The sequence below is a fragment of the Branchiostoma floridae genome, chromosome 12 (assembly GCF_000003815.2).
Source record: "Branchiostoma floridae strain S238N-H82 chromosome 12, Bfl_VNyyK, whole genome shotgun sequence".
Taxonomy (NCBI): domain Eukaryota; kingdom Metazoa; phylum Chordata; class Leptocardii; order Amphioxiformes; family Branchiostomatidae; genus Branchiostoma; species Branchiostoma floridae.
Genome location: NC_049990.1, coordinates 3,977,449 through 4,002,163, shown reverse-complemented (window position 1 = coordinate 4,002,163; position 24,715 = coordinate 3,977,449). Strand labels below are relative to the sequence as shown.

General features: G+C 39.8%; 1 protein-coding gene across 1 annotated transcript; it reads left to right on the top strand.

Annotated features, from left to right (window-relative positions):
* The first annotated feature begins 151 nt into the window (after positions 1–151).
* On the top strand, positions 152–24,540 carry LOC118428030 (serine/arginine repetitive matrix protein 1-like). The gene is made up of 3 exons (XM_035837995.1): positions 152–476; positions 23,639–23,694; positions 24,193–24,540. Exons 1-3 carry the CDS (start codon positions 236–238, stop codon positions 24,538–24,540), a joined length of 645 nt encoding a protein of 214 aa, XP_035693888.1. The 5' UTR covers positions 152–235.
* The last annotated feature ends 175 nt before the right edge of the window (positions 24,541–24,715 follow it).

Genomic DNA, 24,715 nt, shown 5'->3' with positions numbered 1-24,715 from the left:
TCAGGCCTTCATACGGGGGTGCGGGGATCGTAGAATTCAGCACACAAAAATCGGGAAATTGGCCAGGGGAGTCAGTCCACGCTTAGGTTCATGTTTCCCCACCGCGCGGCAGGCGAACTCCTCTGGTAGCAAAACAAATTATTCTCCCTATTACAGCCAGCGTTGTCAGTCTGGTAGAGACTACTCTTTCACCCGGACTTCCCACCCGGACGGACGCCTTTTCTTAGCGCGCACCATGGCATGGTCCGTGGCCGCGAACATCCGGCAGAGAGGGTCCGGCAGCCGCAGCGGGAACGCCTCGCGGGAACGGAAACAGGAGAGCGACCAGCAGAACATGACCTACCAGCAGAGGATGGGCGCCACTCCAGCCGGGTATCAGCAGCAGAAGGTCAGCCCGCAGAGACAGCAGTCGGGACAGCATTCCTCTGGACAGCACGGTGGCGGACAGCACGCAAAACCGTCTGCGGGTAGAGAAGGTAGGACACATTTCTTGTATAGGAACAGTTGAAGATGTCAAAGCCCTTCAATTGTTAAATTGACACCTTTATCTGATCTAAATATATAACCATCCCAAACCGTCTTCAGGTGGGGGAGGTACAACACAATTATTATATCTTTTACACGGATATAGAAATTGTTGTAGATATCAAAGATAAGCCCTACAATTGTTAATCTAAATATATAACCATGCCAAACCGTCTTCAGGTTGTGGAGGTACGACACATATTCTTATTCCTTTACACAGACATAGAAACAGTTGTAAATGTCAAAATATTTGAACAGCTCTGCAATTGTTAACCTAAATTATTTTCCATCCCAAATCGTCTTCAAATAAATAGAGGTCAACAGTCTTTTATCATGATAAGGAATATAGGCATAGAAAGACTCCCAGAAGATATGGTTTGTAACATAGTTTAAAAGTTGTCCTTTCATTGAATGCACGTATCTACGACTGCATACGATTTAAATGTTGGTTTTTACACTCAAACCTTATAGTCTTACAGCAGTGAAGGTATTCCGTACCGTTAAGTATGGTTATGGCATAGTCTTGGATTACGTTTTAGCTATTCTTTGCTTGCCTTCATCCTTTCTTGGTACATTGAAACGACACAATACGTCTTGAACAGACTATGACGACCCATTCGCATATTTTTCCCTTTCAGATAAAATCTTAAAATCTATGTCAATACGACGTGTAGAATCCAATTGGAGTGCCGGATGACCTTTTATCTCATGCTAATGCTTATTCTATTTGTCCAAAAATTCTGTGCTGTCCTTATTTGCTTTTGGTTGATACTGTACACGCGTAGACGATCGTTGTCATTAAACGTACAATATTCATGTATTTTATCACCGCCATTTCTATTTAAGGATTTCAATAAAAACGTTAATGATTCCCGTGCTTCACCCGGTTAAAGTGTTCCAGGATCCACTTCAGTTTGAAGTGTTCAAACGACCGTACTGTCTTAGACGGCCTTTTAGCTATTCTGTGCTTGCCTCCATTCTTTCTTCGTGCATTGAAACGACACGATGCTTCTTGGCTAGACAATGACGACCCCATTCACATATTTTGCAATTTCTGAAAAAAACAACAACAACTAAATATGTTATAGATACGACATGAAGAATTACAAGTGGAGTATAGTACCAGATGACCTTTAGTTATCTCATGATAATGCATACTCTATTTGTCCAAAAATGCTGTGCTGTCGTTATTTGCCATTGGTTAATACCTTTGGTATAAGCACAGACGATCGTCGCCATTAAACGTACAATAATTCTGTATTTATAACCGCCATTTCTATTTAAGGATTTCAATAAAAAAACGTTAATGATTCCCGTTCTTCACCCGCTTAAAGTATTCCAGGATAGACGTTAAGGTAGTATCTCACCGCACTTGTGGCACCGGTGCGGCACTGCGGGGTTCGTAGATGACTCAACGAATTTCAGAGATAAAGAACGGATTTTCTTCCGTTTTGCGTATTCTATTGTCTTCTAAGTCATACTTTAACGTATTACACAATATGTTAGAAAATATTGTTAGAAATTGGCAAAAATAACTAAACAGTGCCGCAGTGAACGGACCCCGCAGTGCCGCACGGGTGCTCCAAGTGCAGTGAGATACCACCTTAAAGGTGCGCTCCCACCACACTTGTGTCAAGCTTGCGTCACTGCGGGGTTCGTTTACTGTGTCACTGTTTTGGTATTTTCTCGGATTTTTTATAATTAAGATATCGCGTGATACGTAAAAGTATGACTTAGAAGACGACAAAATACACAAAAGAAAGAAAATTCGTTCTTTATCTCTGAAATTCGTTGAGTATCTTTCGAACCCCGCAGTGACGCACGCTTGACACAAGACCGATGTGAGCGCACCTTTAGTTCGAAGTGTTCAAACGACCGTGTAGCTCTGATAGCCGTGGGATTCCCCTGCCGAAACGAGATCCTTCAGTCATCAATCATCGGTATGTAGTGTATGAAATATTCAGGAAAAGCGGACAAATCTTGATGAAGAGGTTCCGTAGAGGACAGATCTGACAGCCCTTTTTCTGCATCCTCTAGCAAAGGTGAAGCCATATCATGTGCCACGGTCTATGAGATTCCCCTGTGCCTGTATCTAAACATCTCAACACTGTAAAAATCTGATAAAGTTCTCACAGGACTGAAACCACGATTTGACTGTAGAATCGTTGTTTGTGAATTTGAGTTGTTATATTTATCATAAAAAGCTGTATCATATGTCATGAAATGTGAGATTCGCCTGTGCCAATATCTGAACATCTCAACACTGTTTGGAGTCTTGTAGAATTCTCATATCACTTGAACCACTAGGAAAAGTTTTACGGTAGAATTGTTTCTGAATTAGAATCTAGAATCTTCATATTTTGATATTACAAAAAGCTGTATCATATGTCATGAATTGTGAGATTCCACTCTGCCCGTGTACACATCTCAACACCATAAAAAAGCTCGTAGAATCTTCATAGTACTGAAACTACTAAGGACAATTTGACTGTAGAATCGTTTGGAAATTCGTATTTTATTTTTTATTTTATATATATGATATCATAAAAGCTGTATTAGATTTGAGATACCCATGTGTTCACGTAGGCATGTCAACCCTGTTAGAAAACGTCCAGAAATCTTATAGTATTCAAACCACTAAGGATGTTTGTGATTTTATGATTTTCGATAATTTTTAAAGCCTTTGGCTCATCATAACACACTGTAATAGGGGAAATACTCGCAGGGATTTCGTTGTGCGGTGGAGACAAAATGGAATTTTCGTGGTGATTTTTAAGTTCGTGGTTGAAACAAGGGAGTACGTGGACAGAAGACAGAACAAAAAAAAATCACGGTGGTTTTAAGTTCGCGAAGAAGTATGAAACCACCGCGAACATCCCTTTTACTGTATATGACACTCATATAAAAGGTATTGAACCAATGTGCAACTGAATCAAACTATATATATGAATGAATGAATGGATGAATTTTATTATCGTGTCATGTCATATATATTTGTAATCAAACTAGAGTTACACCAAAACTTCCAGACAATTACGCATGTATCACAACTCATTTGCAAACTACCTAAATTTGCCTTAACTCAAACTCATGAGAGCTGATTCCGTTCTATGTGCAGCACATAATTCTCCATCTAAATGACGAAGGGCGATGCTGATGTAATGGGAAGTTGGCGCCGAGCTATCAATGAATACTCAGCAAAATGACACGGTACATTGGGCATAATCCACACATTAATGAAACGCATTACGCACAGGCAAGGAAAATAGATTAGGAACATAATATGACGAATTTGGTTTCATTTTTATTACGTATTACCTCCGAACATACTAGGATTGCACGTTTTTCAAATTGTGACGTTGTCAATCAATGCAGAAACATTTTAAAACATTTTGCTACCTTTTCGGTGATTTTCTTTACATATTCCCTGCAGAACAATGACATTTGACAACATAATAGGATTGTGCGTTTTTGAAATGGTGACGTTTCCAATGAATGGAGAAACATTTTAAACATTTTTTCTGCCCTTTTGGTCATTTTCTTCCATACTTCCATCCATCCATCCATCAGTCCTGTAGCTCAGGAAGCCGTAGGGGCGGTAAGACTGTTCACACACTTAGTCTAGTTAATTTGCTTTCATATTTGTTTTACGTATTCCACTCAAAGAACAAGGGAAATTGGACAACATACGAGGGCTGTACGCATTTCGAATGGTGCCATTTACAGTCTGATACTCTATCCACGCAGAAACATTTTAAACATTTTTTTCTACATTTTTGGTAATTTTCTTCCATACTAGTTAGTTTCACCATAAATCAGAGACCATTTCCCCGGCATCTGCGTACCATCCACCCGTGTAATTGGTTTCCCAGTCGACCGTCAGAGATCATGTTTCATGCCTTAAGGTAGATTCTCACTGCACTTGGGGCACCGGTGCGGCACTGCGGGGTTCGTTCACTGCGGAACTGTTTTGTTATTTTCGCTGATTTTTAATAATTTAGATATTGTGTAATACGTCAAAATACACAAAACTGAAGAAAATTCGTTCTTTATCTCTGAAATTCGTTGAGTCATCTACGAACCCCACAGTGCTGCACCGGTGACCCAAGTGTAGTGAGAGTCCACCTTTACTCGAGTCAGGTACATTGTCAACGGGAGGGGCAGATGGAAGATATATGGATTCCGTTGATGATCAGTATTATCGTCAACAAGGTGGAGGCAATGTCTTCACCTGAGTTCGCTTGTTTGTTTTTTTGGGCTACCTTTATCAAAACAGAAAGTATTGCTTTTGTTGTGTGTATTGATTGTTTAATGATTTAAGTCCCAATCTCCAAATACATTACAGCGCTGTAGCGCACTGAACTGTGTATTTAGGCATTAAAACAAACACACAGGTACATTAAAACAATAAGTTAAGTAATAAAACTAACATTTTACAGGATGATTAACACAATAAGACAATACAGTGTGTCTGTTTGTCTAGCTAGATGCATGTCCGTAGTTTTTTTAATATTAATGGTGTAAACCGAGACTGGCAGGATGTGGAGGCTGGTTTTGCTCGGATCCAAAGTTGTTCCTTTAGGCTGGCAGAAGACTGCTGTGACAGAATTAGGGAGAAATTCACAACAACGAACGAATATAGTAAGAAACAAATTGGGCACGGAACAGAATGAAACAGAACCCCATTGCAATCTTTATTTTCTATATTTTCTCCAGGTTAAGGGTTTGATATCAACCGACATAAGAAAAAAACTTAAGAAAGAATTTAATTTTCTTCTGGACTTAGAATATCTTAAGTATTCTCAACGCGATACTCGAGGATCAGGAAATAATATGTTTGACCACTACTCATTAAAATTCCGTGTACAACTAGACAGAATTACCCAGCAGACTGTAGATATTTAATATCACATAGAGAACAGAGACGTTACATGCACGAAATGTCAATGAAAATGGGCGGAATGGAACTCAACCACATTCATAACTCTAGCAATCAAACTCTTCTGAAACGATCCTGGAAATATATTATATGCGGTAGTACATTTATAGTGTTATGCTAATTTTTTAATGTCAATTTGATTGTAATTCATGTCACTAATGTCCATAACACCATGTATGGTCTCTTATGCATTTATTCCCTGGGGAAACAATATGCAATTGATATTATTATCATATAATGTTAAGTGTTAAAATATAATCTTGTCATAATTTTGACGATCATTAATATTGTACTACGACACACTCATACAATGTGTCGGATACCCGTAACAATGAAGCTACTCAATAGAAATCGCAATGGATGTTATTTTCAAATATCTATGTATAAAACAGAAACAATGGAAATCATGCATCTACTGTCTTGTCTTCAAATCTGAATGTACGGGGTTTCTCAGCGGCTCGTTATATCTCAGCCGTGATACTGTAAATGCATTTAAGTTCACGGGGATTTTATTTTGCGATAGCAGGAAAAAGGACTTTTCTCGGTGGTTTTAAGTTCGCGGCAGCACCATGCACTGTAGTCTCTTAAGGTCCCCTCTCACTGGACGTGGGGCACGCTTGCGGCATTGCTGCGTTCGAAAACGCAGATGTACCCCAACGGAACCTAGAGGTGACCCCGCGAAACCTAGAGGTGCCGCAAGCAAACCTAGAAGTGCCGGTTGCAAGCGCGACGTTTTTTGGAAAGTTTAAAAATAACGCAAGTGGCAAGATGCCCCAACGGTGCCCCAACAGTGCCCCAACAATGCCCCCACAGTGCCGCCACCACGCCCCAAACAGTATCTATGATATATTTGCCTATTTTACACCAAGAATCAAAAGTAAACATCCTTTTATCACCGAAAAGCTATTTTAGATGCATTTCTAATAATTTTACAGCGGTTTTCGATCCAGTTACAGCATTGCGAATTCCACAAAACTTACCTTGTATCCGTATTTAGAGATAACTTAAAAATACATCTTTTGAATTATTTAATGGGAAGTAGGTCATTATTTTATACTTGAAAACAAAAAAATAAGTAATTGGTTTATCGATTAACCTACGGATGTAGAGAAAATGATAACGTTTGCTTTTGAGTTTGCGCTATAAGGTTACAAGCAGTGTAATCATTCCTGGTAGGCTGCCGCCGATAAAATACAAAATTGCAGTTATTCGGACCCATGGGCCATATTTTTGTCACTTTTTACAAATATGATAGACTTAGACATCATCAATAGGCTGGCAAGCCATCCGCCGACAATGAAAATACTCCGCGTCATAGAAAAAATTATGAAATATCAAACATTTTCATTTTAGAAATTTGCAAAATTGGTGAATAAACATCAAGGAGCTTGATAAACATATAAACATACATCATGACACATAACGTTACATGGTGCAAAACGTACACATGGAGTCAAATCTGATATATGGTTCGTGTCTGTTCATTCGGGTCATTTCCTTTACTGTAAAAGTCTTTCAAGGTTATTTATAGCATATGCATCATATAATTCATTATCATAAGGGAAATATTTTCATTATAAATCTCATTTTGGGGCATTCTCGTCATTTTACAGTGATTTTTCATAAATTGACAACGCTGCAATTGTCAATAACATGTTCATTTAGTCTAGAAACGCAAAAGTGCCGCACGTCAGTGTGAGTGCAAGACAAAATCGGTGAAATTAACACAACAGTGCCGCAGTGAACGAACGCAGCAATGCCGCAAGCGTGCCCCACGTCCAGTGAGAGGGGACCTTTACTGCCATGGATAAATGTTCGCAGTGGTTTTCAGTTTCAGCTTTTGAATTTACAGTATATTGTTCCGTGTTCTTGTTTTATGCATCGTATTCTAGAAACAAATCCACCACAGAAATCTGGGTACAACGCTACAGAAATGATGACCTTTGAGGTCGTATTCTCCAGCTGGGACTGTTTCGATCATATCGATCTTCGAATCACCTCGGTCGTTACCCACTAAACAACAAGGTTGACTGAAGAGCATCTAACCATGAAAAGCATCAATCGTTTGGTTTGATCCGTCGTTGGGGAACAACCGTCTTGAAAACAAACGAATGATATCACAAACTGCTCATTGGGGGCACCTTTCAAATCAGCAAGGACATAGGCTTCATATCGGTTCCACGGACTGTTTTGGTCATTGTTTTCGAACCCACAGAGTCGATCCATATCATTTGATTTGTCATTGAGAGACAATTGATGTCATAAACACAAATAATTTAGACTCAGCGAAGGCAGAGGTATGATATCGAAGCCAAAAACACCAAAAAGCAGTTACTCAAGCAACTGGATATGGTTCTTGGAATAGCTTGTTTGAGTAACTCTTTCTGGCGTATCTAATTACATGAATTCAATGTGGTATCTCATTGCATTTGGGACACCGGTGCGGCACTGTGGGGTTCGCTCATTGCTGCACTGTTGTGTTATTTTCCCCAATTTTGTATATTTCACCTATGAATAATTTTGATATTCCGTAATACGTAAAACTACGACTTAGAAAACAACAAGATAGTACACAAAACGTAAGAAAATTATTTCTTTTTCTCTGAAATTCGCTGGGTAATCTTCGAACCCCGCAATGCTCTACGTGCAGTGAGATACGACCTTAACCTTCATCGACAAAGCCACAAAACAAATGTCTTGGCTAATGCAGATGTAACCGGAGGGTTGATTGAAGATAAGTAACCCCCGTTTGATGTGTCGTTTGGAAACAAGTGAATAATGTAGTAAAGGGCACAGCAGTTCGTTAAAATGGGGAAGGGGGAAGATGTGCTATCGATTTGGCAATCACCTTGAGCATTGGCCTATAAGGCACTAGGTTGATTTAAGAGAAGTTACGAGTTTGATGTGTCGTTGGTAGGGGGCAGTGTCGGTACAGAAAATTTAGGTACAGGTACGCACGGTCCAGGTCCAGAGGGTTATGTCCAGGTGCGGACCTGAACATGGACCTGATTATCTGTGGAAACTTGTGAATGGACGGTACAGTTCCCTTTAAAGTATTCGTTTTAATGGAATGTCCGACGTCCCTTGACGTTTTAAATCCTATCCGAGCCATGTAAACAACACCAACTTCCTTAATTTTAGACCAAGTTTGACTGTAGAAGCCTGGTAAAAATGACTTTCAACTCTCTTCTACTATACTTCAGTTCTTTTCTTTGATCTGTAAGCCCCAAAATATTCGAACGCCTGCTAGTAGATCTATAATCTGTTCATTTTCGAATTAGTCCAGCATCTAGTCCACTGATTTTTTTCTCTTAAGCCCCGGTCACAAAGCGCGTACGATTCATTGCGATTCCTTCCGATGCGCAGGATAAGCGCAGTGCGTCGTAAGTCGGGGGAGAATCGGAAGCAATGGTTTAAGTATATAAAGGTGGGTTTACACCTGCGTATATTTTCATGCCGCATGAGTTCCGTTTTGACATTTTTCGACATTTTGACTGATTTCTTCAATACGCGGCCGCACGCACAAGTCGCACCTCAAACGCATCTGAATCGTTTTTAGAAAGTTTCACGAACGCAGGCAAACGAAAATATACGCACAGTACACCCGATAGTTTTGGACATGCACAAAACTATCATTCGTACGCAGTTTGGTGCCCAAAACGTTATGGATGCGCAATACAGTGGTCCCACGTCGGTCGATTGCGCTATGAAGACGCTACATGTTTGCGCTTTATACGCAGTAATACGCGGATATCGCGGTATTGCGAGTACATAGCGTTCTTACAGCGCAGACACAACGCACCATGAGCGACCGTATAACGAATGCACACATAGATCACGATTTAGTACCGTGCGTTCTGCGATCGCTTTGCGCATACTACGCGTACTGATAGCGAGATCGACGCACACTCCAGATTTGGAATAAATACGAAGGTGCATCTGAGTCCAGACAAAAAAATCATCTCAAGATGTCAGATCCAGGCCAGCACCGACGAATTTGTACCGGGGGCATGGAGAGATGGTCACAACTTGCAGGACACCATGAATCTGGTCCCAACAGAGCCTCCAGGGACGGGAAGATGTAGAGGAACCTGCTCAAGCACTGGGTCAATTTGTGTGACACACATGCCATTTTGTGTAACAGATATTTGACTTAATTTGCTGATAATGGCACTTTTTGTGTGTGTAGAACCACATGATATAAAGGTGCAATATAGAGCCATATTACAACTTTGAAAGAGGGCGTAAGGTTTCATAATTGTTTAATTTACGTGTTTGATAAAGATCTTGAATACGTTTTGTGGTGTGTATGAGTGTGATTACCTCCATGAAAAAATGGAGGTATAGTTTTGAGTGTGTCTGTGTGTGTGTCTGTGTGTGTGTGTGTGTGTCTGTCTGTGTGTCCGCATAGTGTGGTCAGCATAACTTGAGAATCTCTTGATGGACTACGATGATATTTGGTATGTGGGTAGGGGTTGGGAACACGAAGGTCAAGGTCAATTTTGGGCCCCCTGGTGTGTGACCTTGGTACTGCAGCGCAACTTCCGGTTTTGCTATCTCGGTGTTCTCAACATGCTATGGTCAAGATTTTTGAGTATTAGATAGCTCTTGTGCTCAGGAAAAAATGACATAAGTTTGGGCCCCCTAGCGTCTAATTTTGGGATAGCAGGGGCATTTTTGTCAAAAACTTCTGACGAGGATAACTCAAGAAGGGAATAATGGATTTTCATGATTTTTGGTATGTAGGTACCTTAGACAATGTTGTACAAGATAAAATACTAATTATGCAAAATAGGAGTACATTTACATAATTAATGAGAATATTCTATCATAGCAGTTTTTTCAATGTATCTCTTGTCCCGTACGTGATATGGTCGTGACATTTGGGTGGTAGATAGCTTTTAGCGTCATGACAAAGTGGGGCAAGTTTCAGTCCCCTAACATTCAATTGTGGAACTGCAGGGGCGTTTTTGTCAAGACACTCCAAAGAGGATAACTGCAGAAAGGAACGACGGATTGCCTGCAATTTAGGCATGCAGGTAGCTTAGGCAAAGATGTTCATAATGATATACATGTTATGCAAATGATGACTGAATTTGCATAATTAATGAGGAAATTGTACAGTTCCATTGTTTTCAATAACTGGACCTCAATACATGTAACACATGTTAATTATGATAGGTGGAATATAAGCAGATACCAAATATGGTAATGAGGAACTTATTTGCATAATTTATGTAAAAATTGCAAAACCTCTTTATGATTAATAATGGGAATTTAATAATTGTGACATGTGAACGTGTCAATGATTAACAACACCATGCATACATTATGTTAATGTCTTAGTCAATTGCATGAAATTTACGAAAGCTTTAACTTTTCATGGAGGTATGAGGTCGCCGAACTCTAGTTTTTATAGTAGTTACCTTTGCCAGAATGGCTAAGGTTATGTTTTGGGCTTGTGAGTCTGTGTGTCTGTGTGTCTGTCTGTCTGTCTGTTAACAGCATAACTCAAGAAGCCTTAGATGGATCCCGATACTATTCGGTAGGTGGGTAGGGGTCGGGAAAACGAAGGTCAAGTTCGATAATGGGCCCCCTAGCGGCTTGCTAAGGTACTGCAGCAGAACCTCAATTTTTGATATCTCGTGTTCTGGACATGCTGTGATCATGATTTTTGAGTGGTAGATAGTCCTTGAAACAGAAAGTAAGTGCTGTGAGTTTGGGCCCCCTAGCGGCTTTTTTGGAACTGCAGGCGCCGGTTTCCTTTCGAACTTTGGACGAGAATAACTCTACAACGTGTTGACGGATCGTCATGATTTTTGGTATGTAGATAGAATGAGTGATGACTTACATAATGGTATGCTAATTATGCAAATCAACAGCTAATTTGCATAATTAATGAGGGAAATTTATGAATCCACTGCATTCCATGATAGGACTTTCAAACTTGTCACATATGTAGCTGGGAAGGAGAGAAATGTCGATAGATATCAATTATGCAAATGATGGCCTCATTTGCATGATTAATGAGAAAATATGAACGTGTTGACGGATCATCATGTTTTTTGGTATGTAGGTAGCGTAAGTGAAGACCTAGATAATGAGATACCAATTATGCAAATCAACAGCTAATTTGCATAATTAATGAGGATATTTTATATATTCACTACATTCCATGATAGGACTTTAAAATTAGTCACATATGTAGCTGAGAAAGAGAGAAATGTCAATACATATTTATCATGCAAATGATGATCTCATTTGCATAATTAAAGGCAAAATATGGACATGTTGACGGATCGTCATGATTTTATAATGATAATGATAAGTGAAGACTTATATAATGTGATACTTATTATGGAAATTAACAGCTAATTTGCATAATTCATTAAGAAAAGTTCATAAATCCACTGCATTCCATTATAGTACTTTCATCAAGTTGAAAAAGGATCATCATGATTTTTGGTATGCTGATAGCTTTAGTAATGCTTGATACAATTTGATATCAATTAATTGTAACTTGGGATCTAATTTGCATAATCAATGCCGAAATTTTATAAACCAAGTCCAAGCATATAATTATAAAGAAAATGAAATGAGTAATGCATTTGTCTACAGACATCATCCTACATAACAAACCTGGTTTATTTGGCAAAGGTATGTGTTCGTGGAACTCTAGTTTAAATACTAAGATGATAGGGGAAATCATTAAGGACAAAGTGAAAACAAACACAATCTTAACAGTGCACATAATTTCTTAAGGTAAATGATGGCCCACATTACTGTAAAAGCACAGTGTCACTGCTTCGCAAATGAATAAGAAAAACTCTTCACTGTTTACTTGTCAATGTTCTACTTGCACTGCCTGTAAACAAAAGCATACGTAGTACAAAGGGTTCCTCTAACAAAAATACTCTATTGGCAATGCTCGCAAACAAAAGTATATGTAACAGAAACTGTTCCTCTGACACACCTGAAATGCGTTTGGAATGCAGTTAGCACCAGGTGCGTCAGGCATGCGGTCGGTAGACGTTGTGTGCGTCCGGATTACGCCCAACATACGTACCCCATACGAATCTATTCGCAGTACAGAAAATTCTGTTGCGCATGTCAGTTGCAATCATACGCATCTCATGCGAAATGAAAACGCTGAAGTCGTAATTCAAACGCCAGATGGGCTCGACGCACAATTTAATTTATTCCAAAAAAATTCCAAATGTTGGGCGTTCGGCCGCGTATTGACAAAATTTCATGCGGAACTCACGCGCACTTGAAATATACGCAGGTGTAAACCCACCTTAAAGCCGTGGTCACAAAGCGCGTAGTGCATCGTACGATGAGGTCATAAGAGCGTGCCTGCGTCAATCGCAGTGAATCATAGTAAATCGGGGAGCGTCGTATGGCGAAAAATAGAGCTGAAATGGATTTTGAACATGTTCAAAATTTCGCTATCGTCGTAAGGTTTTATTTGCCCCCATAGCAGACTTCATTACGGCAAATTTTGTCTACTGATGAGGTTATAGATTTGTGAATTGTTAGCATGTTGTGATGGTTTCAGTTTTCCCTGATATTGTCGATATTGACGAAAAGGGAAAATATATCAGTCGCAACTGACACAGTCGCAACCAGAGAACAGCGCGCCCCGCACAGGTGATGCAGACAATTGTTTGATCGCTTCATGCACGTGAGTTTATAATTAGATCAAATCTCAGCTCTCGTCGGTCTTGGGTCAGTTTACCATAATCGTAATAACCATGGGGACAACTCGAACATAAAGGCAGGCTCTATGAGTCGAAAATATATATGATATAATGCTTATGATATAATTTTTGTATGATGGCACCTTTTTGTTGATAGCATATCATGATACGATCTTCGAAAGAGCCTGACACGTAGAGCCGGCAAGCAGGCCGAGATAACCATACCAGTACTCACGCTTGATTTGAACTTTTGCTTGTAATACTCTTGTTGTCATGGTGTTTTTTAAATTTATTTTTACAGTTAAGATATTATAGGAAGGTATTCAACAGCTATGTCCACATTTTGTTGGTTAAAGAAGCACAAAAGCGGTCAGACGGCTATACAGAAGAGACACAAGTGAAAAATCGTGCGACGCTGGAAAAATTTTGAACATCATCCGATGCGTTGCGATGGCTTACGATGCTTACGATTTTGTTGCGATGTACTGCGCTCATCGTACGATATGCGGAATAGTCCATCGCAAGGAATCGTACGCGCTTTGTGACCGGGGCTTAAGTCCGATTTTTCCGGACCCACCCAATACGAAAATCCAGTTTTGTACCCCACCCCTATTCCTTGGGGAATATGATGTTAACTAATGATGCCACAAATTTCATTAGGAAGGTGCAGACCAAGAGAAGAGTTAAGACGTCCCATAGATTCATTATGTACCTTGACCTTGGATTGGCTTCTAAGCCACCAGCTGATTAAAGAAAAGTAACGAAGTACCCAAGGTCAAACGTGTTATCCTGTGCGGTTTCTCGTTAGAAAAGAAATCAATGATACCATAAATACGCCAGATTATAGTTATCCAAGCAAATGATTTTGGAAACGGTCAAACGCTTCAGACAGCTTCCACTGTCTTTTATCATTGACACTGAGTAAGATTGTTTTGTCCGAAGGTTTATAATAAGATCTATTAATTGATATGTAAATGAGTCGAAGAAAAATAAAATCCAGATTTCAAAAGTCCAATTTCAGTCTAACCGTCATCAACGACATCATAAACTGTTTTACAAGGCATTATGGAGCTATGGGACCAGGTATTGACAGAATTGGTAATTTCAGGTCTTTTGCAGTAGCCGTTCAGTACCCATATGTCGACTATGCTGCGATGTTTGATTTTTATTTGCTGGTAAATAAATTTACATGTAGATGGGATCGAGGAACTAGGTAGGCAGGTAATACATTAGTAGACCTATAAAGGAGAAGTCAAACCCAACAAAACTAGCATCATGTACACTTTTAAGTGTAGCACACAACATAGAATGTAGTTCCTGTAGAGCATAAACTTGTAATATTCATTATTATCATATATAGCACAAAATATCACATTCATTATAAACAAAAAAGGGCGAAGAAATCAATTCAATGAATATGTAGGTTTATTCCACTTTGGACCTCCCGCCATGGTCACGTCATATAACTGCGTTGCCTTGTTTGATTTTTTTGCTGGGGTGACCATCTTTAAAACTAGGACATGTGACGGCATTCAGCTACCAAAGAAGCACCTTCTTTACAATGTCCTTCAATAGCATGGGCTCTAAGACGTTGTGATCCATATTCAAAAAGGATTAACCTTCCTCTATTTCAGTTTCTGTACGAAGGCAGGTGAATGACACCATAAAATGCTTGGTGAGGCACAATGTACTTTTAAAGTTCACTCACGTACGAAAGCAACGGAGACGAAATTCATCTTCCAAAAAGGCAGTTTCTCTACATTGTCCTTAAATAGCCCCGGTTCTCAAAGAGAGTCGTACGTATATTTTTCCTTGATGGAGTACGTGAAAGGATCCACTGGTTCCCTGGCAGGGTTATTGCTTTTCTCCACATGGGCAATTTACCCTAAGCACGCACTTGCCGTCTAGATAGATAGTAGGGTTTCTAATGCCCCGCACGGAGGTATGGGAGCCGATACATCAGCTTTGGCGTTCACTTTAATCCATGGGGGGGAGATAGAGAATCATGAAGAGGCGCTTCTCAGTCTTTAGGCTATCCAAACATGTATCTGGTCTGGCTTGGTAACCTTCGTGATGTTCTTGGAGAATAAAGATAAGACGTTTACCTTTCCTCAGTACATAGCACACAGTAAGAATGATTTTTTTATTGATCAACAAAATACAGTACAGGACAGAGAGGTAATACACTTTAGCAACATGCTAGTATTAAGATCACCTCTAAAAAGATAACAACGGACAAGGACAAATAAAAACAATCACCTCACCTATCATTAAAACAATATCAGTACCAAGCAATTCACTGTAAGTATAATTGATGAAAGTAATTTTTCTTCGTCACTTTTGATGCGTTAAGGGGGCACTAGTGTAACTCAAATATGACATTGCTATACATAATTACGCAAATGTAAGATGTCACAAGTATTACTCCCTTACCACTTTCTGTAACGCATTGGCTAGATAGAACGCAAGAGTAACGCTAAGTACATAGATGATTTACGACTAGCTTTAGGACATTCAAAGAATTTACCGATCGAGTTCCAGAAAACTACGTTTGAATTCCTGTCTCGTTTCCCCCCAAATATTACCCACTCTTATGGCATTCCATTAATCTAAATTGTCCAGACGTATCATACCCATTTCCGTTGTGTGCGGGCGGCTAGTATTAGATATAGCTTATGAAAAGTGTGAGATACACTGGCATAATGTGTATCGTCGACATTGTTGAAATCGAAATTGCAATGAAAGAAACATTCCCACCACTTGTATCATTATCATTCACAGAACGTTTTTTTCGCATGGCATGTGTCACGTGTCCTGTCTTATGTCTCATACTCTTTTATGACGCTAGTTCACCTTTATTCGCGGGGTAACCTATATCCGTTGTTTCTAAAACATAGTACGTATTAAATGGGGGATATCACGTCAACGACGGTGGTTTCAAACTGAAATATTTTGAAAGAACGCATTGTGCATTTCAATTTGAATCCACTGTCCATCGACATCCCTAAATATCCAGTTTTTAAATACAACGGATATAGGTTATCCCACGGATAAAGGTGAACTAGCGTTAATTGTAACCAATGTTGGCATCTCGCCAGGATATACTGTAAATGCAAAAATGTTCGCGGCTTTCGCGGTGGCCGCTTCACCACGAATTTAAAACCACCGCGAACATTTTTCCATGGCAGTAAGAGACTACAGTACATGGTGCTGCCGCGAACTTAAAACCACCGCGAACAGTCATTTTCTCGCTACCGCGAAATTAATTTCCCGCGAACTTAAATGCATTTACAGTAGTATTCACATCACACCGCACGATTCTCAGAAAAAAGCCATCCCCGTGAAGAGCCAATTATTCTATATGATAAACCCAGGCCATCCAGATAGCACAGGCGATCGATCCGGTTATGTTCAACTGTGTCTCAAGTTCGATTTTAGAGAAACAAGGCACGTAGGTCTACATGTAACATGTCGAAAGGTAGACTCTCACTGCACTTGGGGCACCGGTGCGGCATTGCGGGGTTCGTAGATGACTAAACAAATTTTAAAGATAAAGAACGAATGTTCTTCCATTTTGTTTATTCTGTTGTCTTCTAAGTCATACTTTTACGTATTACGCAACATCTAGAATATTAAGAATCGCGAAAATAACAAAACAGTGCCGCAGTGAACGAACCCCTCAGTGCCGCACCGGTGCCCCAATTGTAGTGAGAGTTGACCTTAATAAGGGCGTTATAATTGTAACCAAGGACGACGTTAGTCACATTATACGGCAGTTTAAGACGAATTTACCTGCGTCTTCTAGAATATGTAGGTTTCTTCATTTAAACTGTACTCTCACGGAGTATGAAAATTAGAATATATTTTAGCTGGTGTGTTATGCCGAAGGGCAGTTATACCCTTTCCTGCTATCTATATACAGATACAAAATTGACCAGGTTGTGCCTGAGTATAATAACGACACGTTGGTAAATACTTTGTTTCTTCATCATAGAATGCACAAACATAAGAAGAAACCAGACTAAGCCCCAAAGCCGTTACTCAAACAAATGGATAATTATACTTTTGGAAAAATCATATCCAGTTGCTTGAGTAACAGTTTCTGGTGTACCTTATTACCTGGATGTCTAACCTTCATTAACGACAGTGGATGTTGTCCGGGTAAAATCATATCCAGTTGCTTGAGTAATTGCTTTTTGACATATCTTATTACCTGGATGTCTACCTTCATCGACGTATCCCAGGCTCGACTGAAAACCAGGTCAGAGGACCACGGCACGAAAAACGGTATTTAAGGATGCTGAAACCATGCGTAATGTTGACGTATTTTCCTCCTTTACGGATCTATACACCACTTATACGAGTACGTAAATATTGCCTTTAAGTGGTCTTTCTGTAGGTCCGTGTTAGTCCTTATTTTCCGGTTTTCCCGTTGTCTTTCAGCAGCTTAAAGATGTCGTAAATGATTTTTAAAACCCCCTTAAAACTTGTTTAAAGTTCACGTTTATTTGATCTAAAGCCTCTTTACGTCTCATATACAATTGCATTAAGTGGATTATAACGTGTGTTTTAGTGCCTTTTCAGCAGCTTAAAGTTGCCATAAATACTTATTAAAACGCCCTTAAGACATGTTTAAACTTCACGTTTATTTGATCTAAAGCCTCTTTACGTCTCATATACGTGTACATTAAGAGGATTATAACGTGTGTTTAGGTGCCTTTTCAGCAGTTTAAAGTTGCCATAAATATCTATTAAAACGCCCTTAAGATATGTTTAAACTTCACGTATATTTGATCTAAAACTTATTTACGTCTCATATACGTGTGCATTAAGTGGATTATAACGTGTGTTTAGCTGCCTTTTCAGCAGCTTAAATTTGCCATAAATACCTATTATAACGCCCTTAAGACTTGCTTAAACTTCACGTTTATTTGATCTAAAGCCTGTTTACGTCTCATATACGTGTTCATTAAGTGGATTATAACGTGTGTTTAGGTGCCTTTTCAGCAGCTTAAATTTGCCATAAATACTTATTAAAACGCCCTTAAGACATGTTTAAACTTCACGTTTATTTGATCTAAAGCCTATTTACGTCTCATATACGTGTGAATTAAGAGGATTTAATGTGTCTATATTTTTCTTTTTAGCAGCTTAAAGTTGTCATAAATACGTATCAAAACACCCTTAAGACATGTTTAAAGTTCCCTCTGTACGTCTCATATACGTGTGCATTAAGGTGTGGATAAGTGCCATTTTAGGAGAATAATCATTAGCACATTTCAAAGCAAGAAAATACAATGGATGAAACTTTAAAATTTTATTGAATTACGAGAAAATATTACATGGAAAAGTAAAAAAACCTACAGCCTACTAGGTATTTGTGGCCTTTCATTCTGATGTAGTCGGCAGTTGAAACAATATCACAACGGTTGCGCAATTCCGTGCAGCAGTCCACAGTCCCATTTCCAGTGTCGGGTGAAGCGTCTCGGCGTAAGTTAAAAAGAGCACACATGTACAGTTCCATCTGGTCACCACAGGAATAAGAATCCGGTAAGATCTAGAGTATCCTAGAGTAGTGGCCGATATGACTCGTGTTGTTGGATGGTCCTGGATTCTGTGAACGCGAAACATGTTCAGCTTGCAGTGTCGGCTTCTATTAATCCGGATGGTGCAAGGGCCGTGATTTCCATCTGTGTCGATTTCCAACAACATCAACTTGTACAGAATGATAGCCACCTCGTATCTTTGAGTCAAATTCCGTCACCGGGGGTCCTAGGCGGTAAAAGCGGTGTCGCGGCCACAACTTGCGGGCTAGAGCAGGCCCAAACTTTCTTCAATACTTCTCTTCAAAAATGAACGCCTGGAAAATAACCGCTCCTTGTCGTACGTATGGCCCGTAAATTTGAACCCCCCACTCTTTTCTGCCATTGGATACATCCTATCACATGACACAGCTGTGCCACAGACGGACCAAGGAAGTTCAACCTCCTTGGACGGACGGAGGCGTGCGCCCCATGGCGAGTACGAAATAACGCTGAATAAATTTACATCTTGCCTGCCCAAACAAACACGAGCAACACGAGAAGACACCGCCTGTGTGCACAAACTGTTCTTTCTCGACGCTTGCTTGTAGATAAAGAAATAAACATATTTCGTACATTTACCTGTAGTAAGAACTGCTTGCCGTTTTATAGAGAAAACACAACTCACTGCACAAAACGGCATACCTACTACATCCTTATTCTTCAAGCAGAGGTTGAGTCGCGGAGATATTCATAGCAGTAGTCGGGATTTCTACCGTCTCTTAGCTCGAGTGTCAACATGCCACAAAGAAAACCTCACCCTGATTTAGACCCTGGAATTTCAGAACATATATGCGGTATAAAATAAAAAGGAAAGGGTCTCCTCCTGTTCGCATGAACTGCGCTTCAAACATGCCGTATGTTCAGCAGAAAAAGGCACCGTTTCATAAAACCTTTGAGACGGTATAAGCCAATAGATAAAACGGGGGTAGTACCCCCAAATTTGCTTAAGCTACGCGGATTCAAAGATTAAACATGTCGTATGTTCAACAGAAATACGCAACATTTCATATACGTCTTGGCAACATATAAGCTAAACGGGGGAGGTCTCCCCTAGTTCGCTTAAACTGCGCGGATTCAAAGATTAAATATGTCGTATGTTTTACAGAAATACGCAACATTTCATATACGTTTTGGCAGCATATAAGCTAAACGGGGGAGGTCTCCCCTAGTTCGCTTAAACTGTGCGGATTCAAATATTAAACATGTCGTATGTTTTACAGAAATACGCAACATTTCATATACGTTTTGGCAACATATAAGCTAAACGGGGGAGGTCTCCCCTAGTTCGCTTAAACTGCGCGGATTCAAAGATTAAATATGTCGTATGTTTTACAGAAATACGCAACATTTCATATACGTTTTGGCAGCATATAAGCTAAACGGGGGAGGTCTCCCCTAGTTCGCTTAAACTGCGCGGATTCAAAGATTAAACTTGTTGTATGTTTTACAGAAATACGCAACATTTCATATACGTCTTGACAACATAAAAGCTAAACGGGGGAGGTCTCCACTAGTTCGCTTAAACTGCGCGGATTCAAAGATTAAACATGTCGTATGTTCAACAGAAATACGCAACATTTCATATACGTCTTGGCAACATATAAGCTAAACAAGGTAGGTCTCCCCTAGTTCGCTTAAACTGCGCGGATTCAAAGATTAAACATGTCGTATGTTCAACAGAAATACGCAACATTTCATATACGTTTTGGCAGCATATAAGCTAAACGGGGGAGGTCTCCCCTAGTTCGCTTAAACTGCGCGGATTCAAAGATTTAACTTGTTGTATGTTTTACAGAAATACGCAACATTTTTATATACGTCTTGACAACATAAAAGCTAAACGGGGGAGGTCTCCCCTAGTTCGCTTAAACTGCCCGGATTCAAAGATTAAACATGTCGTATGTTCAACAGAAATACGCAACATTTCATATACGTCTTGGCAACATATCAGCTAAACAAGGTAGGTCTCCCCTAGTTCGCTTATACTGCGCGGATTCAAAGATTAAACATGTCGTATGTTCAACAGAAATACGCAACATTTCATATACGTTTTGGCAGCATATAAGCTAAACGGGGGAGGTCTCCCCTAGTTCGCTTAAACTGTGCGGATTCAAATATTAAACATGTCGTATGTTTTACAGAAATACGCAACATTTCATATACGTTTTGGCAACATATAAGCTAAACGGGGGAGGTCTCCCCTAGTTCGCTTAAACTGCGCGGATTCAAAGATTAAACTTGTATGTTTTACAGAAATACCCAACATTTCATATACGTTTTGGCAGCATATAAGCTAAACGGGGGAGGTCTCCCCTAGTTCGCTTAAACTGTGCGGATTCAAATATTAAACATGTCGTATGTTCAAAAGAAATACGCAACATTTCATATACGTTTTGGCAACATATAAGCTAAACGGGGGAGGTCTCCCCTAGTTCGCTTAAACTGCGCGGATTCAAAAATTAAACATGTCGTATGTTCAAATGAAATACGCAACATTTCATATACGGCTTAGCAAATATATTAACGGGGGAGGTCTTCCCTTCTTTGCGTAAATGACGGTTCGAAATAAATTATATATATGGCATCCTTCGGTCAATATTGACCATGGTATACGCAACATCTCATATAACGTAAAATAGCGCATATAAGCTAACCGTGAGAGGTTCTCCCCTGTTCGAATTAAACCTTGCGCACAGAAAGTTTGAATACGTCAAATGCTTTCGGAATAGCTAAAAAACACAGAAGATTATTGTATTTGACTTTGTATTGTATTGTATTTGTATTTGCTGAGGTATAAACATAACATTTTGTACCAGAAAGCGCAATAATTTTCAGTTTTGACTGTTATAAAACAGATGACGCAATGTTTTATCTAACACCAGACAAAGGCTTATTACATTTGACTTAGCCGGTTAACATGTATTTTGTAACAGATCTAGAGAAACGGTATTTGTCCGTTTTGACAGAAAATATTTTTGAGACATTTAAGTTGTCTCTTCGGCATACTAAAATACATGTAAAATTCACGTAAAGAAACACAACAGATTAAGTTAGATTTACAAACGCTGAAATCTTCCGTAAATGCCAAATGTATGTTTCCGATGCCTTTAATAGATCTTAAAATCTGCTGAAATATTTCTCCGCCTTTAAGGGGTTTATACGTATCTCTGAAACTTTGCTTAAAAAGTTATTTTCGTGCTGTGGACCTGAGTGTAGTGTTCTGGAAAAACAAATAAAGTGAAAGTGAAGTGACATAAAGTTCGGGTGTCATTACCATCACATACTGTAAATGCAGAAATGTTCGCGGTGGATTAATGTTCCTGGTTTTCGCGGTGACCACTTCACCGCGAAATGAAAACCACCGCGAACATTTTCTATTATGGTATTAGACTGCAGTCTATGGTGCTACCGCCAACTTAAAACCACCGCGAAAAGTCCTTTTTCCCGGTACCGCGAAATTAAATCCCCTCGAACTTGAATGCATTTACAGTATCAGGTTTCTTTGAAACATATCAGGTTCCCTGGAAAACTGCCACCCCGATGAGTGCCAATCACATTTGCGCTTGAGCGCGAGGGAAGGGTGCGATCTGTTCACGGCTCAATAATTCCCGGAGATTGCCGTGACGCGTCAGGGGCCTCAGGGGGTGACGCAACAGTTAAGGTGCTATTTTACGTAATGAGCTATTTACATTTCTCGAATCCAGTACAGCAGATTTCAAGAGACTCTATGCTGCAGACAAGATTTGTATATATCTTTGGATGCAACTCCCATGATGCAAAGATAGGCAAATATATCAAAGACTGCTTTGCTATTTGAAAGAGTAATGATACTCATGTATAGCCCAACTCGATTGTAACACTATATCAAAGACTTATGTTAGCCCTTCTTGTTATATTAATTAGGATATTAAGTCTTATTCTATACACCTATTTTGTAATCTCATGATCACTGCACTTGTGGCACCGGTGCGGCACTGCGGGGTTCGTTCACTGCGGCACTGTTGTGTTTTATTTTCGCCATTTCTTTTTATAAATTAGATGTTGCGTAATACATAAAAGTGTGCCTAAGAAGACAACAAAAGACACAAAACGTAACGAAAAAAAATCGTTCTTTATCTCTGAAATTCGTTGTGCCCAAAGTGCAGTGAGATACCGCCTTTGGTGCCTGTGCCTAGACCCCACGTTGAAAGAGAAATAAATAAAAACCATTGAAAAGAAGAAATACAAGGGTTTTAACCATTGAAAAGAATAAATACAAGGCTTTAAACCATTGAAAAGAATAAATACAAGGCTTAAAACCATTGAAAAGAATTCATGAATACAAGGCTTTAAACCATAGACAAGAATATATACAAGGCTTTAAACCATTGAAAAGCCTGGTCATGGTGGGATTTTATGTTAATTCTGAATCTATGATGGTGATGATGGTCGAATTTGTGATGCTGATAAAGGTCGAATGCACGAATCGTCAGTCTAGACTGGCAGGCTATCTGATGTAGCAAAGTCTTTGTTTGTCTTCTAAGGGCCAGACATCTTCACGGTATTTCATTTCTGTAATACACGTCTTCTCGGTCCTAAATTTCCCCAGGGAGCTTACTGGCCACTAGCCTATCCCTACAGTAGCACACTACGATTCAAGACTAGACGTGCGGACTGCCAGGCGAATACAAATTATATTTGCCCAACCGTAGTCTTGTGTAAGCACATGACTTTTGCACAAGGAATTTTCTCCGTATAAAAGAAGCATCTACTTGTCTGTGTTAGATAAGACGTATCTGTATCTATATACACATATAAATGCATATGATTGTTATCATGTGACATGTACTTAGCTCGTGGGCAAAAATGTGCAATAAAGGTTTTCAGTCACCCACCTCTTTCTTTCACAGAAAGCCGAGAGCGAGAGAGAGTCAGAAGAGGAGGCTCCCCTCCAACACAACCAAAGGTACGTAACTTCACAAAGACGTACGCTTCAATGCACATGATACTTATTAGATCATTTGGATTTGTATCTTTATTTGAAATGAAGCCAAGCAATGTTTTGTCTTGTTGACAACAATTCCTGACACCATTGTTAATCGCTGTTTACTCTGTTGATAACTATCTCCACATCTTGATGAGAAATGAAATGTGTAGTCAAACGTTGACGGATAGACACCTCCGCATGGTTGTTTGTAGTGCTTATTTTCCAAGTTTACCCAAGCATTAAGAACCACGTCTAGTGACCACCTTTCTAATTCCCGTAAGTCCCTCGAGTGGCAACTATAGTTAGATTTGACCACATCGATCTTATGGAGATTTTCTTTTTATCCTATATTGTTTAGTTAGTAGAGTATGAAGATTTATTCTGTATCCATGTTTTTGTAGTATATTTTACCATAAAAAAGTTACTGTACTTTCTGTCGTCTCAATAAAGCTTGTCTATCATTGCCATGTTGCTCAGGACGAGGCGCACGGCAGGGTGCGGAAGGTCTCCAAAGGAAGCCCCGTCAGGATGAAACGACCCTCTCCGGCCGGCACCGAGCATGCGCAGATGTCCAGAAGCCTTCCCCACGAGTACATGCGCCACTTCCCCCAGGATGCCATGCGGCGTCAGGAGGAGCATGCGCAGAGCTCGAGACGGTCGCCTACAGAACACCGACGACGTTACCGACAGGCCCCGGACACCGAGAGGGACCCCCAGCGGCTCAAGACCAGAACCTCTCCGGAAAAACACTCGTCAAGACAGACTCAGGGTCACGATGGAGACAGGGACAGAAGGCAAAGGAAAAGCTACAACACAAGCGTATGATACTGTAGAAAAAATCTGCATCTACATTTTGATCTATTTGAGGTTTGATGGGCCAGTGTAATGGCGCAAGTTGAGGCTGACAAGGCCCGAGTTATACCTCAGGGCACCGAACTTGAACAAAGGACTGCGGAGAAAAAATATTAAAAAGGTTTGGCTTGTGAACTGTTTCTTTGGG